The sequence below is a fragment of the Theropithecus gelada genome, chromosome 3 (assembly GCF_003255815.1).
Source record: "Theropithecus gelada isolate Dixy chromosome 3, Tgel_1.0, whole genome shotgun sequence".
Taxonomy (NCBI): Eukaryota; Metazoa; Chordata; class Mammalia; order Primates; family Cercopithecidae; genus Theropithecus; species Theropithecus gelada.
Window position 1 is genome coordinate 28,916,789 of NC_037670.1, and position 15,492 is coordinate 28,932,280.

Here is a 15,492-nt window from a genome sequence, read left to right on the forward strand (position 1 = left end):
TAGTTCCTCAAGCATTCCTGGTGACCTGCACCTAGAAAGGTCCCTCCTTCCAGATTAGTTCAGGCCTGGATCTGAATGAGCCACATCTTCAGGCTCTCACGGTCCCAGCAAACCTGGTTCCAGGAGACGATGCTGTCCGTCTACCTGCCAGCATGATGCCAGCAGCCAGAGAGGCCCTGTCCCAGAGGGACCAGGATGTGGACTCTCCCTTCTAGAGAACTGCTGTATGAAGAAGGCTCAGCCCAAGAGGTCCCCGGATAGTTCAGTTCTCAGGGATGACTGAGGGTTACAGCGTAACCCTATGACCAGGACAGCCCCTTCTTGGACTAAAGGAGATCAGAGTGTGCAGGAGGAGCTAGCAGTGTGGCTCAGAGCAGAGGAACGCTTGCAGGGGTGTGTAAAAGGCTGAGATCAGGATGCCAGGATGCAGTGGCCTACAGAACTCCTATATGTAGAAAAGGAAGAGCTCGGAGACAGACCCCTTGTTGGCAAGGAGCATATAATTTCTTTGAAATATAGCCCAGATGGTCAATAGAGGTGAAGGAACAGAGAGGCCCAAGGGTTTGAGACTCCATGCATCAGCCCTGTTCCTCAATCCCCTTGACACAACTCATGAATCACAGCTGGATCCGAGGGCCAGCCCGACTCCTCCATAAGGACGATCAGTTACGTTACAAATTACACCAGGAAATACAAGGACACTAATCCAGAACTTGCTACACAGCAGGAGCATCTCAAGGATGTTCAACAGAGTCACTTGAGGAAAAACAGTCACATATTGCTTTCTCATGCTACATTAATTCCAATAATAGGACACTATGAGTGGGTGACCTGGGACCTCAAACGATTGTTTGTCATTGTGCATACCATACGCTACCTACATGAACAATGATGTCCAACATTAACACGCAAATAAAGTCAATGAAGGAAAGACAGGACAGAAAACAAAAAGAGATTGGAATGGTGACCCACACTACACCATTTACACATGGAATACTTTTTTTCTACCATGGTAACGTGTCTTTCATAAACACACTGAACAAACGGTATTGGTTATAGAAATAGGAAAGCATAAGTTGCATGTCTATTTATAGATTTAATTTAAAAGTTTCTTAACAACATCAAAAAATATAAACTTAAAGTTTTTTAACCATGTTTTCTGCTGGGAAATGGTAAACAAATGCATGCCTGAAGTTAAACTTGGTCTCTAACACGTTCAGTTGAAAGTTTCTAACTACAGGGTATATTTGCTTGTTTCAAAAAATACTTATGTCTGTTGTTCTTGATACAAAATTCTACACTATCTTCAATAAATAAATAATAAAGTATTTCTTAAAAGTATGAAATGTAAACTTTGTTGTCCTTTCCAACACACACTTTTAAAAAAAATTGCTTGAAGTATGACCGGGCTCTCATGGGAAATTATAACACTACACATTCAGTTCCCAGCAAAGGGGGTACTCCGCCACAAAGCTGATGCTATTATTTAGAAAGCGCTTTTATAACCCTAATTAAAGTCTAAGGACCTACAATCAAAGAGAACACCATCTAGTACAGGAAAGCTAGACTCCGGTACCAACAGAACATGCAAAGGACATTTCATGACCACAACAAACTGGGATTATGAGAATATTAACATGCGAACAAAATACGGCCCCCACTTTTCATTAGCAAATCAAGTTACTATCTAACTAACCAGACTATCTCCTGGCATTTAAGGGGAAAAAAAAAAAAATTAAAGAACTCAAACCAAACAGCTTGACACATGGTCATACAGTCCTGACTCTTGGAACAAGCACATTACTGTGAGGTTGGGGTGGGTGCGGTGGAGGGTGGGAAAGTGTCTTAGGTCTTTGGCCCAGGATGTGCGGGGCTTGCATGCTCCTAGGGTCTTTCACCCACCACGTAATGGACTGTCTTCATTTTCTTTCCCAGCCTCCAGCTTGACATTTTTCCTTTTCACTTTTGGGGATCTAGGACGTGGCTTTTCGGGGAATGTACCAAAGACAGTTGTTGAAATTTCCTACAACAATCAGGATTCAGCACATCCAAGCACAGAACAGGGCACCAGCAACTAACTACTGCTGCCGTGAAATATCACAAGGCCTCTGAGCCAAAAGAGATTTTTTCCACCATGGCTGCCAATCGAGACCCAGTGACCCAACATTGTCAGGTTGCCTTTCCAGTGACCTGCAGTGATCTGATCCAGCAGACGGGTGACTTTCTAGATAATGGCTTTCTGTGACCATATTCCAAGCATGCCGGAAATCAGAACTGAATCCACGCAACAATACGCCGGTGTGTTTTCATTGACATATATTAATACAAGGCCTGGAGGGGGAAGGAACGGCAATAACGGTGCACATGCTGGAACCTTCCATAGACCAGCTCTTCAAAGAGCTAAGCCAGGGCCTGATCAGACCGTCTCACCGAGTGATCAGCTCCAGGCAGCATTTCCCTGCGGGGGAGATGGGATTCTGAAGCAACGACAGGACCATCATCATCGTTTCTGAACGCACACCAACGACTGGGCATTGTAAGCCAAGGAGTCTACTGGGGGCCTGGTGGATGTAAGAAATAGGAGGGTTAAATGAGTTCTCCAAAAATATAGACATTGCATTTATAAATCTATTTTATAGTAACCAGACCCATTCTTCAAGCCCGGGAAGGCGCTAGACTCCCAACTGCACCCTGTTGAGGGTTATGGGATTTCAGCGACCCTAGAAGCCATAATGAGACCTGTAGTGAGGACAAAGGAAAACAGAGCTTTGTTTCATGAAAAAGGAAATTGTTTCGGGGCAGGGAGGATTGTCGAGAATGATTCCTAGAAGCTCTGAGGGGCCTGTCTTTGCCATCCCATATCCCTGTGACTGAACACCAAATGGTGGTTTCTTAGAAAAGGAACACAATTTCCAGACAGCATGTGCGGCCGTGGGCTGGGACCCTGCTGAGCACACCCTGAGCCCGCTGCCTACGGCTCATCAAACAACTGCAGGTCCAAGCGGACCACGATCTCTCCCGTGGGGACTTCGTGCAGCAGAAGACACTTCGTAACTGGACCCTTGGAGCCCTGGTCCTTTTTGATGTCCGCCACACGGATCTCCGTCCGACCCAAAAAATCTGAAAAGAGAACAAACAGACCCTGCTAAGAGGGCCCATTCCCTGTCTTCGAGGCACATGTCTGGCATATTGGGGACCCCCCGATGAACTGTTACATTCCGATGTAAACCAACACTAGGATTTCCAACTCACTCCCCGGCAGAGTTGCCAATGTGTCATGGTATTTCATTATTTTAAAAAAACAAACCCAACCCCAATCTTTATCTCTCAGAATTAGAAGGTGGCCGGGCACAGTGGCTCGCATCTGTAATCCCAGCACTTTGGGAGGCCAAGGCAGGAGGATCACTTGAGTCCAGGAGTTTGACACCAGCCTGGGCAACAGAGTGAGACCCTGTCTCTACAAAAACATTTTAAAAATGAGCCTAGCATGGTGGTTCATGCCTGTCATCCCAGCTACTTAGGAGGCTGAGGCAGGAGGATTGCTTGAGCCTGGCAGGTAGAGGCTGCAGTGAGCTGTGATTGCACCACTGTGCTCCAGCCTGAGTGACAGAGTGAGACCCTGTCTCAAGAAAAAAAAAAAATGTAAAAAAATAAAAAGAAAAAAGAATTAGAAGTTGACAGTGCACATAGTGGTTAAGAGCCCAGACTTGGGAGGCAAACTGTTCCAGTCGCACTCAGACATTTAACCAGCTACCACAACGAGTACCTAACTCACAATGAGATAATTCATATAAAAAGTACTAAAAGATGAAGGCCCTATGGAGCCATTTAAACCTTGTATAGATAATGAGAGTATTCGACCCTCACTCCTTTGGTTATAATTAAGTTGAGCATATAATCTTTTAACTTATTCTGTGATTTTTTTTTTGGAGATGGGGTCTTGCCCTGTCACCCAGGCTGGAGTGTAGTGGCACCATCACGGCTCACTGAAGCCTCAACCTCCCAGTCTCAAGCAGTCCTCCTGCCTCAGCCTCCCAAGTAGCTGGAACTACAGGCGCGTGCCACTATGCCTGGCTAAGTTTTGTATTTTTTTGTAGAGACTAGGTCCCATTATGTTGGCCAGGCTGGTCTCGGACTCCTGGGCTTAAGCGATCCTCCTGCCTCAGCCTCCTAAAGTGTTGGGATTCCAGGCCCGCATCACCATGGCCACCGGTGATTTTTACTGGGTTGAGGGAGAGACAGGTGGTTTCTTGGAATCATTGGGCCGAGACTATTCTTTTCCAGACCGAAGCAGGAACAGAAGGCTGGCGGAAGAAATGATTCATCCAACGTGACTGCATCCCTTTGCCTACTTAATAACTGCCACAAAAATGCCACCCAAAGGGACCTGGCCGATTCTGCGGCTCCTGTGCTGGGCTAACATCCTTGTTCCATTGGCCAGTTTCATCCATTGCCAGCATGGCTTTTTGCCAAGGACTGAAGAACTGTGCTGAGGCTCTTAAATATACCCCTCTCCACAGTCACCTGCTTTGGAAAGCAGAAGATGGTCGTGTTTGCCCAGGGCAGCTGGCACAATTCTAGACCAAGCATGCTCTGTCCACTTGCAGTGAGACACCTCCAGAAGACTCCTCCAGGGGAGACAGAGCCTCATCTTGTGCCAGCCAGCCTCATCTCTCGGGAGGGAAGCCCAAGGAATCCTGGCACCAAGTCTCCAGGTAAGAAAACATTAACCCACGCAAACGAGTGCCAGGGAAGGAGGTGTAACCACGGGGCCGCGTTCCACTCACCATCTGGTGAGAACTGGTCCCTCTCGAACACAGTGATGCAGAGGACTTCCTGCTCCAGGTCTCGGATGAAGAACTGGCAGTTGGAATTCCACTTGGGGTTCAGAGTGTCCTGGATCGTCTTGGTGATGTGGCACTGGGAACCCATGGTCACCTCGCAGTAGGGGTTGCTCTTTCCTGAAGGGAACAAAAGCCTTCATCAGGTAGAACTCACCCCTTATTTTGATCCCCACTCTTTTTTTTTTTTTTCCTGATGGAGTCTTGCTCTGTTGCCCAGGCTGGAGGGCAGTGGTACGATCTCAGCTCACTGCAACCTCCACCTCCTGGGCTCAAGTGATTCTCCTGCCTCAGCCTCCCAAATAGCTGGTATTACAAGTGCCTGCCACCATTCCTGGCTAATTTTTTATATTTTTAGTAGAAACGGGGTTTCACCATGTTGACCAGGCTAGTCTCAAACTCCTGACCTCAGGTGATCCGCCTGCTTTGGCCTCCCAAAGCACTGGGATTACAGGTGTGTAATCCAGGCCACTGTGCCTGGCCGCTCCCCTCTCTTAATAATTATTATGCTTAATAAGTGGCATTAAATGGAGAATCCAGGTACAAACTCCCAGAAGTCAGCTTCATCCTTAAACTAAGAACACATAATTAATTGAGTGGGCTTTGAAACTCGGCCCGTCCTGTCTCCTCACTTTGGTCTGATTTTGTGTCATATCCACTGTGAATGCAGCCGCTCAGATCCCTCGGAAAAACAGAATGGTAGAAAGGATGAAAAAAAACCCCACAAAACCTCCAGGTTTTAAATCAGTGCTAGTTAAACCAACTCTGGAAGGAGATTGGGGAGTATGGAAATAGCACATTTGATTTACATTCAGGTGGGGGTGCGGGGAACCCGGACCCAGCTTCCAACCCTAAGGCAGGAGGCGGGGGCGCCTCAGAGCCTTACCATGTGACCGACAGGGTTTCAACTCAATGCCTTCAACCACGTTCACCATCAACCTTCCAATGCCTGTTGCCCTTTGGGAACGGACTGTGACGGCAGGAAAAACACAAAATGCTTCATTTGAACATGCCACACCGTTCCCATCTCTGTGAGCCTCACAATGCATTTCATGTACCTCTCCCGACTCAAAAGTAATTCTCCCCTCCTCTCCTTGAAGTCTTGCTTCCTTGCTCCTGGAATTTGTCCTCCCTCCCCATCTGCATCCCACCCCAAGCTCACTTCCATCCCATCTCATGCCCCTCCTCTAGGTCCAGAGGACTCTTCTATTCTGAGGATTTTCAGCCCAGCCAAATGGCCCTCCCTCCTGCCCAGCGTGCAGGACGCCCCGCGGGGCCATGCATTACCCAGGTACGCTTTCTCGCGCTTCTTTTTCTCAGTCTCTATGTAGAGTTCAGAAGCAGCTTTGATTTTCTGCACCCAGGCAGTCCTTGGACGGAAAAAGACAGAAAGTTGCCAAACAGAAACTCAGGAAAAAGGCTTCAGGTCTGTTCAAACACTGTTGCCAGGACTCCGTTTTCTTTGTTCACTTGATTTTAACAACAAAGGCTTGGGAAAGAGAATCTGATTTTATGTCACATGATGCTAATACTTATTCCTGCCATCAATAAGAAAGGCATGAGGGCCATTTCCATGGATGTCCTCAAGACCTGCGTTCATGTCCCCGGGGAAGAAAATCTGTGATAGATGCTGTCTTGGAGGCAACATGGGGACACAACTCCTTTTCCTTCCTTACCGAAGAGCAGCACATATTTTCCTAATCCAACAAAGCCAGAAGGATCTTGCTTACGAAGTCACGCAAAGAAAGAACAAAAACCACTTCCCAGATTGGGAACCACTTCACAAGAAAGAGCAAAATGCCCTGGGGGAAGGCATTTGTGGCTGCGGTTTTCGCCTTCATTTTTTCTGAGAACCATATGCACGAAAGCTTTAGCCAATTTTCTTGCTTGGTGCAAACGCTCTTTGGAATGATGCTGGCCTTGTGTCAAGTTCACCCTTCAGAAAATGATCGATTTCACTTGGCTCCAGGGCAGTGTCTTGAAGACAGATTGAAGCAAAAAACCCATGGCCCTAGGCTCCAGAATGCCCATTTAAGTGAGCCAAGGTGAGGAGGGGTTTGGGTTTGGGTGGTCCTATTAACCCCCAAATTGCTTTCCTATTGGTTTCTGCCACCTGGGAAGCCAGGGGAAACTTGAGATGCTCCGTTTACCTCAAAGAATGCTAAACATTTCTGAAAAAAACAAAACAAAACAAAAAAACTGCCAGGTGCAGTGGCTCATGCCTGTAATCCCAGCATTCTGGCATTCTGGGAGGCCAAGGCGAGTGGATCCCTTGAGCCCAGGAGTTTAAGACCAGCCTGGGCAACATGGTGAGACCCCATCTCTACAAAAAAAATAATAAAAGACGAGCCAGGCTTGGTAGCACATGCCTGTAGTCCTAGCTACCTGGGAGGCTAGGGTGGGAGGATTACTTGAGCCCAAGAGGTCAAGGCTGCAGTGAGCTGTGACCGCACCACTGCACTCCAGCCTGAGTGACAGAGTGAGACTCTGCCTTAAAAAACAAACAAACAAAAAAACTCAAGCAAAATTAGTTTCAATCCATGTTATTTTGGAAAGTGCATGCCATGTGTCAGATTTTTGAGAGACTATAGAAAAAAGTAATAGCCCCATCCCCAACCCCAGCCAGGGGTGATGGCATTGCCACTTGGGAAACATTGGCACCTGCTGATTAATCACACGTCCCTTTTGTGTGCTAGAGCCGTGGAGCCCCTGGGGCCCATGCTGGGGAGGTGGCAGGTCTTACCGTTCATTTATGCTTTCTGCTCGGAGGGTGTAGACGCGGTCAATGTGGGAGATGTGGAAGATGGGCTCGTCTCCAGAAGGGTCAGTGGGTAATTTTACTAGAACCTCATTTAGGAAAATAGGCTGCAAAGTAACGCGAAGGCATTACAAAGCGAGGCTGGGGGTCTGCGTGCTCTGGTAAACCGTGAGTGTGTGAGCACGCTTATGAGACTGCAAGTCAGCCGTGTGTGCACGCCCATGCGTGTGTTTCAGTAACCTCGACTGAGCATGTGTGTGTGTTTCTGGGTGTGTTCCAGTAAACCAGACCAAGGGCGTGTGTGTTTTCCAGTAAAGAATCCCAGAATAATAATTTTGTGTTAGTACCAACTTTCATAGATTACAAATTATAGATATGGGTCTCCCCCACCCCCGATTTTGCAGGTATGTTTTAACTCCTTCAGAATGAGATCTGGCTGGTGTCGCTTTTCCTGGTGTATCCTAAACAGCAGTCTTCATCCACTTTACATCAAGCAATTCCCTCCAAAGATTTTCACATGAAGTTTCTAGTAACTATATAAATACATAGCTCTCTTTTCCCCCAAAATAAAGCTAACTGCTGCTTTAGAGAAAATTCTTCTGTAAAAACGCCCCCATGGAGACAAATTTAGAAAAACAATGTCCCGTGACACGAAGACACACAAACACAGCCATGCACGTATGAACAGACCATATAAACAGCTGAGGGATATTCTCCACTCATCAACTGTTTAGAGAGGCTGTGCTAGAAAGGGGAGGCCTCGGATGTTTCAAGCTACCTGGAGAAGTCTGGCCGGGGACTTAGGACTGTTTGGAGGCGACGGTGGGCCCTGGGTGCTGTTTTGCACCTCTTCTCCCAGGCTTTTTCACACCTGCCTCATCCGTACCCTAGATTTCGCTCCTACAGGCTAAGGCATGCCTTTGTCACATCCCAGGGACCACAGGAGCCATTTGGCAGCCAATATATGTTCCACCGATGGCACCGAGTGTCACTGAAACTGCGGTGGGATACGGATCATCGTCCACTCCGGACACCCTAAATTGCAGTTCAACTCCCAGCCTTCTACTCCACGCCACGGCCCCAGACCCCGCTAAAACTCTAGCTCCTTTTTGGAAACTTCTTCCTCCCCAAACACGTCAACCCTGACAATGCAATCGGGAATCCAACTTACAGTTTTGTACATTTTATACTGCAGGTTTGATTTGGGGCTGAAGACTTTGTCGGTGCCAGAAGATCCCAAGGGCTTCGTGATCTGAGTCAGCAGGAGGAAGTCGTTGAAAAGGAAACCATACAGTTCCTTGTTGCTCTTGGCCTTGTAGAGCTTCCCGCTGTGCAGAAATTTGCGCGGCCCCAAGCAGTTGGTCACTGAATTGAACACAAGTTGCTGAGAAAGGAAAACAAAACCCAAAGTGTAACATTTTTTGTTTCTCCGCATCTGAAAGCATGGGCTCCATCAGAATCAGAGGCCAGGCCCCAGCGGACTCGGATCTCAGGCAAAAGTCAAGGATGGCTTTGAAGACTTTGGAGCCAAGAGATCAAAGTCAGACAAAGGCACAGTTCAGGGAATTCCAAGTATCAAGAAGAGTCTCAATGGTAATTTCTTTTTTTTTTTTTTTTTTTTTGAGTCGGAGTCTCGCTCTGTCGCCCAGGCTGGAGTGCAGTGGCCGGATCTCGGCTCACTGCAAGCTCCACCTCCCAGGTTTACGCCATTCTCCTGCCTCAGCCTCCCGAGTAGCTGGGACTACAGGTGCCCGCCACCTTGCCCGGCTAGTTTTTTTGTATTTTTTTTCAGTAGAGACGGGGTTTCACCGTGTTAGCCAGGATGGTCTCGATCTCCTGACCTCGTGATCTGCCCGTCTCGGCCTCCCAAAGTGCTGGGATTAGAGGCTTGAGCCACCGCGCCCGGCCTCTCAGTGGTAATTTCTAAGGCTTTTCCTCTAGGGGGATGCTAGTGTCTTATGGTGCAATTGGTGTGTTTTTTTCTTTTCTTTTTTTTTTTTTTTTTGAGACAGGATCTCACTATGTTGCCCAGGCTGGAGTGCAGTGGTGTGACCATAGTTCAGGCAGCCTTGACCTCCCAGGCTCAAGCAATTCTCCCATCTCAGCCCCCCAACCCATGCCTGGCTAATTTTTGAAAAAAACTTTTGTAGAGATGAGGGGTCTCACTACTTTGCCCAGGCTGGTCTTGAACTCCTGGCGTCAAGTGGTCCTTCCACCTCAGACTCCCAAAATACTGGGATTACAGGTGTGAGCCACTGGGCCTGGCTGCTTCTCTTTTTAATTTACTGGGAAAACGGGGCAGCAGAAAGAAAAGTGCCCACCTGGCTCCCACCTTGGAGATTCCCTGCTCTGTGCAGGGTCTGTGCATGAAACAGCTCCAGGGAGAAGACCCCACACAGGTTCAGACAGTCCTTTGTGCTTCTGGAAAGCAGCAGCCCCTGTCTCTCTCCAATTCCACGGACAAATGCTGCCTTTCAAGGCACAACTGCAGTCTGGGCCCCTGGCATGTGTGTGACTGTACAAATCAGTGGTGTTAATTTTTTTTTTTTTTTTTGAGATGGAGTCTCGCTCTGCTGCCCAGGCTGGAGTGCAGTGGCGCGATCTCCACTCACTGCAAGCTCCGCCTCCCAGGTTCACGTCATTCTCCTGCCTCAGCCTCCTGAGTAGCTGGGACTACAGGTGCCCCCCACCACGCCCGGCTAATTTTTTGTATTTTTAGTAGAGACAGGGTTTCACCATGTTAGCCAGGATGATCTCCTGACCTTGTGATCTGCCCACCTTGACCTCCCAAAGTGCTGGGATTACAGGCGTGAGCCACTGCGCCCGGCTGTAAATCAGTGGTGTTGAGCGACCTCTCAATGCCAAACAAAATGGACACTGTACTGTGCACGTGAAACCTCACCCGACTCACCTGCTTAGCAAACAGGAAGGGAACAGCTCCCTCCCTCCACTTACTGACCCGTAGAGACACTGTGGGTGCTGAAATGCGGCTCTAACACCTCTTGGGGGTCTATCACCTCACTCCAGTAGGTTCTGAAGGGGCAGAGGGTACTGAGGTGGAGATGACCCCACAGAGGCCCCCTTTTTGACAGCAGGAGGAGAGGCCAAGGATAGCAAGGCTGTGGCTGCGTGCCATGAGTAAGATGACCCAGTCAGAGGCCAGCCCCTCACGCTCCCCATCTGCCCACACAACTGGCCTGGGGGACGCTCCAGGGCTGTCTCCTGAGCTACGAGCCCTATGGACTTCTCTGAATAGGGTATATGTGAGGGAGTGACAGGTTCGTAACACGTGTCCCCAAGAGAAGCTGGTGGCCACCTGTCCATCTGCAATACGGGAGAAACAGTGGCGCCTCTGTGAGTGGAGAGCTAAAGGCAGCTGGAAACGGGCCACTGCACTCTGCTCTCAGCCACCACGAGGAAAAATGACCTCTGACCTCCCGCGGAGGCTCTGAGAGCCCAAGAAAGACCCAAGGTGTGGCCACAACAGGAGCCTTCAAAGAACATTCTTCACCTCTGCACTCCGGGCAGGGGCCTGGAGACCAACCAGCCCTTCCTGCTTGCCAAGACAGCGTTCAAGCCACTTGGGCACAAAGAATCCAGAGAAGGCAAGTGTCATTGGATCCAGTGACATAAAGGTGCTCTCGTTCATTCATACTCAAAGCCTCTACCTGGCCAGGATAACACTGAATATGCATGAACTGGGAGGAGTATTTGCACTTCTCTATCTTCAGACAGGAATGCCAAAGACAGCATCTGTTTGAAATTTAATCACTGCTGTGTGTCCAGACCTGGGCCACGCATGGTCCACACCATGATCCTAGGTCAGGAGACAGAAGTCAACACATCCCCTTCCCATCACCATGAACGTCATCAAGACAACAACGACGCTGTGCATGATAGCCAGGAAGACTGACCAAGAAGGACAGCCATCTGATGGCAAACGGGGGATTTAAGCCCAAAAAATCAAAGGACAAGAACTAGGCTGGGTGCAGTGGCTCAGGCCTGTAATCCCAACACTTTGGGAGGCCAAGGCGGGCGGATCACTTGAGGTCAGGAGTTGGAGACCAGCCTGGCCAACACGGCGAAACCCCATCTCTACTAAAAATACAAAAAGTAGCCGGGTGTAGTTCTGGGCCCCTGTAGTCCCAGTTACTTGGGAGGCTGAGGCAGGAGAATCTCTTGAACCCAGGAGGTGGAGCTTGCAGTGAGCCGAGATCGCACCACTGCACTCCAGCCTGGGTGACAGAGCGAGACTCCGTCTCAAAAAAAAAAAAAAAAAAAGGATGACAACTAATTTTACTTTAACATCTTCAGATCCTGGCCTCACTGTGTCCCTCTGATGGCAGCTGTCAGAATCAGGGAAGGGCCCTTTCTAAGGTGCACATGGCTGTGTCGGCATTTCTGCCTGGCAGTGCAGGGGCAGCTTGGGTCCCTCGTCTTCAGGATCAAGTTAACGTTCCTTTCACAGGCCTTCCTCGGCTGGGCCTCAGCCTGCCCTGCAGCCCTATGGCCCATCATTCCTCTACAATCCTCACCAATGCCCTGCTCAGAATCTCAGAATGGTCCTCCATTCCTAATGCCCTACCCCGATCTTTTTTTTTTTTTTGAGACAGGGTCTTGATCTGTTGCCCAGGTTGGAGTGTAGTGGTGCAATCACGGCTCACTGCAGCCTCAAACTCCTGGGCTCAAGCAATCCTCCTGCCTCAGCCTCCCAAGCAGCTGAGACTACAGGTGCATGCCACCACACCTGGTTAATTTTCTAAACATTTTTTGTAGAGACAAGGTCTCACTATGTTGCCCAGGCTGGTCTTGAACTTCTGGCCTCAAGGGATCCTCCCGCCTTGGCCTCTCAAAGTGCTGGGATTACAGGCCTGAGCTATGGTGCTTGGCCTGCCTCCAATGCTTCATCCTGCCACACCCAGTCAAGTATCACCTCCAAGGCCCCTGAGAGTCCCCCGTACAACTGTCCCTTGCTCCCGTCACGTGTCCCCACAGCACTTGGCACCTAGCTCTGCCTCCTTACCCCTCACATCTTGTTGTAAATGATGGTTTAACCCCCAGCTTCCTACTGGACCGTAAGCTCCTTGAGAGTGGGGGCCACATCTTACTTGTTTTTATGTCCCAGGGTTTAGTACTGAGCCGTGGCACATGGGCGGATACTCACTAAGTGCTTATTGAATGAATGCATGATGAGCGAATAAATGACCCACCCACCGATTGCAGAGCAACACAAAATCCCAAAAGGGGAGCCCACAGCTGTCCCCTCGGCTGCCACGGGGCTTCTTCCACAACTTTGCTCATCCCACACCAACACTGAAGGTGGACAGGAGGTGGGGCCGTGGAGGAACCAGTCATGGTGACTCCCTCAGGCGGTGACTGCCTTTGTAGCTTATGAGAGGGAAGAAACCACAGGGGGAGTGGATGAGGGAGACGCATTCTCGCTGGGCATTTTGGGAAACCCTAGTGAATGGTATATGTGTGTGCATACATGCATGTATGTATGTGTGTACATGCACAAGTGCGGGTGTATACAGAAACAGAGAGAAAAAAAATGGGCAAAAAAAAAAAAAAAAAAAAAAAAAAAGAATGAGACCAAAGGAAAGGTTAAGTGGAAAGAAGAAAATTAAAGACCAAATGAAAGGCTTCTGGCCAGGCATGGTGGCTCACGCCTGTAATCCCAGCACTTTGGGAGGTTGAGGCGGGCAGATCACTTGAGCTCAGGAGTTTGAGACCAGCCTGGGCAACATGGTGAGTTCTTGTCTGTACAAAAAAACAGAAACATTAGCTGGGCATGGTGGCCAATGCCTGTAGTCCCAGCTACTTGGAAAGCTGAGGTGGGAGAATCACTTGAGCCCAGGAGGTTGAGGCTGCAGTGAGCTGAGTTTGTGCCACTATACTCCAGCCTGGGCAACAGAGTGAGACCCTGTCTAAACACACATGCACACACACACACACACACACACACACACACACACACACACAGAGGCAGGGGGGTGGGGGGCTTCTGTTTCTGGAAGTATAGTGGACTAGATACTCGGAATGACTCACCCAACAAAAACTTTAAAAAAACAGAAAAATGCAAAAATCCACTTTTTAACTCCAAGAAAACTGGCACAGAAAAAAAAATAGAAACAAAGTAAGAAATTTGCAGAGGCTGAAAACAGAATGAAAATAGGAACCTGGAAGATCACTGAGAGCCGGTGCCACTATAGCTTTGAGGGTCTCTCTTGAATCTGCTAACGTTGACCTTGCATTTTACTTACTACGTAGGGTGCAGAAACAGGTGCATCCAGAGCCAACGTGAGGGGTCTAATAGGAGATCTTCACAAAAAGATGAACCCAGAGGAGGAGTGACAGGTAAACTCAAGCTCAGAGGGGATGAACAATAAAACATTTCTGTTTTTCACCTTGGTGTAGTGAAGGAAAACATGCCCTGAGAATGTGTGGTTTATCAAGTAGCTCTCACGCAAGTTTACATCCAAAATTCACACAAGGGGTGTGATGCTCAACCCCCTCTAAACGTAGTTTTGGATAATCACGATAACAGTCCTCCCAGAAGGAATACAACTTCAGACAATAAAGACGCCTGCAGGTAGGCCAGGTGCAGTGGCTCACGCCTGTAATCCCAGCACTTTGGGAGGCTGAGGCGGGTGGATCTTCTAAGGCCAGGAGTTTGAGACCAGCCTGGCCAACATGGCGAAACCCCATCTCTCCTAAAAATATAAAACTTAGCCAGGTATGGTGGTGAGCACCTGTAATCCCAGCTACTTTTGAGGCTGAGGCAGGAGAATTGCTTGAACGCAGGAGGCAGAGGTTGCAGGGAGCTGAGATCATGTCACCGCACTCCACCCTGGGTGACAGAGTGAGACTCCATCTCAAAAAAAACAAAAAACAAAAAAGATGCCCACAGGTAAAGTTCCAAGGAACATTTAGTTCACAGTCAAAAATCATAATACGAGAAACAAGGTAAGTTTAGCAAGAGCTGGCAGAAACAACAGATAAAACAATAACACCCATAACTTCAGGTTATGGGTTCTATATCTATATCTATATCTATATCTATATCTATATCTGTTTGTTGTTTTGAGACAAGGTCTGCTCTGTTGCCCAGGCTAGAGTATAGTAGCATGATCATGGCTCACTGCAGCCTTGAACTCCTGGACTCAAGCAATCCTCCCACTTCAAGTGTGAGCCACCACACCCAGCTAATTTATTTTTTAATTTTTGGATAGACAGGGTCTCACTCTGCTTCCCAGGCTGATCTTGAATGCACACTAGCCTCCTGCCTCCACTTCCCAAAGCACTGGGATTACAGGCGTGAGTCACTGCACCTGGCCAGGAATATCTATGTTTAAAATGTGTTAAGAAATAAATAAGAAGGATTAACATTTGAGCAAAAAACGAGATACAAGAAAGAAACCAGCATAGCTGGGTGTGGTGGCATGTGCCTGTGGTCCCAGCTACTTGGTATGCTAAAGTGGGAGGATCACTTGAGCTCAGGAGATCCAGGTTGCATTGAGCTGTGATTGTGCCACTGCATTCCAGCAGCCTGGGTGACAGAGTTTGCTTGAACCTTGTCGAAAGAAGAGAAGAGAAGAAGAAAGAAAGAGAGAAGGAAGGAAGGAAGGAAGGAAGGAAGGAAGGAAGGGAGGGAGGGAGGGAGGGAGGGGAAGAAGAAAGGAAAGGAAAGGAAGGAAGGAAGGAAGGAAGGAAGGAAGGAAGGAAGGAAGGAAGGAAGGAAGGAAGGAAGGAAGGAAGGAAGGAAGGAAGGGAGAGAGAGGAAGAAGAAAGGAAAGGAAAGGAAGGAAGGAAGGAAGGAAGGAAGGAAGGAAGGAAGGAAGGAAGGAAGAAAGAAAGAAAGAAAGAAAGAAAGAAAGAAAGAAAGAAAGAAAG

At 48.5% G+C, this 15,492-nt stretch overlaps 1 protein-coding gene across 3 annotated transcripts in view; it reads right to left on the reverse strand.

Moving 5' to 3' along the window:
* Positions 1–2,616: 2,616 nt before the first annotated feature.
* ITSN1 (intersectin 1) overlaps positions 2,617–15,492 on the reverse strand; it is a 243,151-nt gene continuing 230,275 nt past the window's right edge. For all 3 annotated transcript variants that reach the window (XM_025378049.1, XM_025378046.1, XM_025378047.1), the window contains 6 exons: positions 8,771–8,983; positions 7,585–7,706; positions 6,129–6,211; positions 5,728–5,811; positions 4,788–4,961; positions 2,617–3,120 (listed from right to left, as the gene is read on the reverse strand). In XM_025378049.1, the coding sequence (XP_025233834.1) occupies positions 2,972–3,120; positions 4,788–4,961; positions 5,728–5,811; positions 6,129–6,211; positions 7,585–7,706; positions 8,771–8,983 (825 nt within the window). In that variant the 3' untranslated portion in view covers positions 2,617–2,971. The remainder of the gene's footprint in view (positions 3,121–4,787; positions 4,962–5,727; positions 5,812–6,128; positions 6,212–7,584; positions 7,707–8,770; positions 8,984–15,492) is intronic.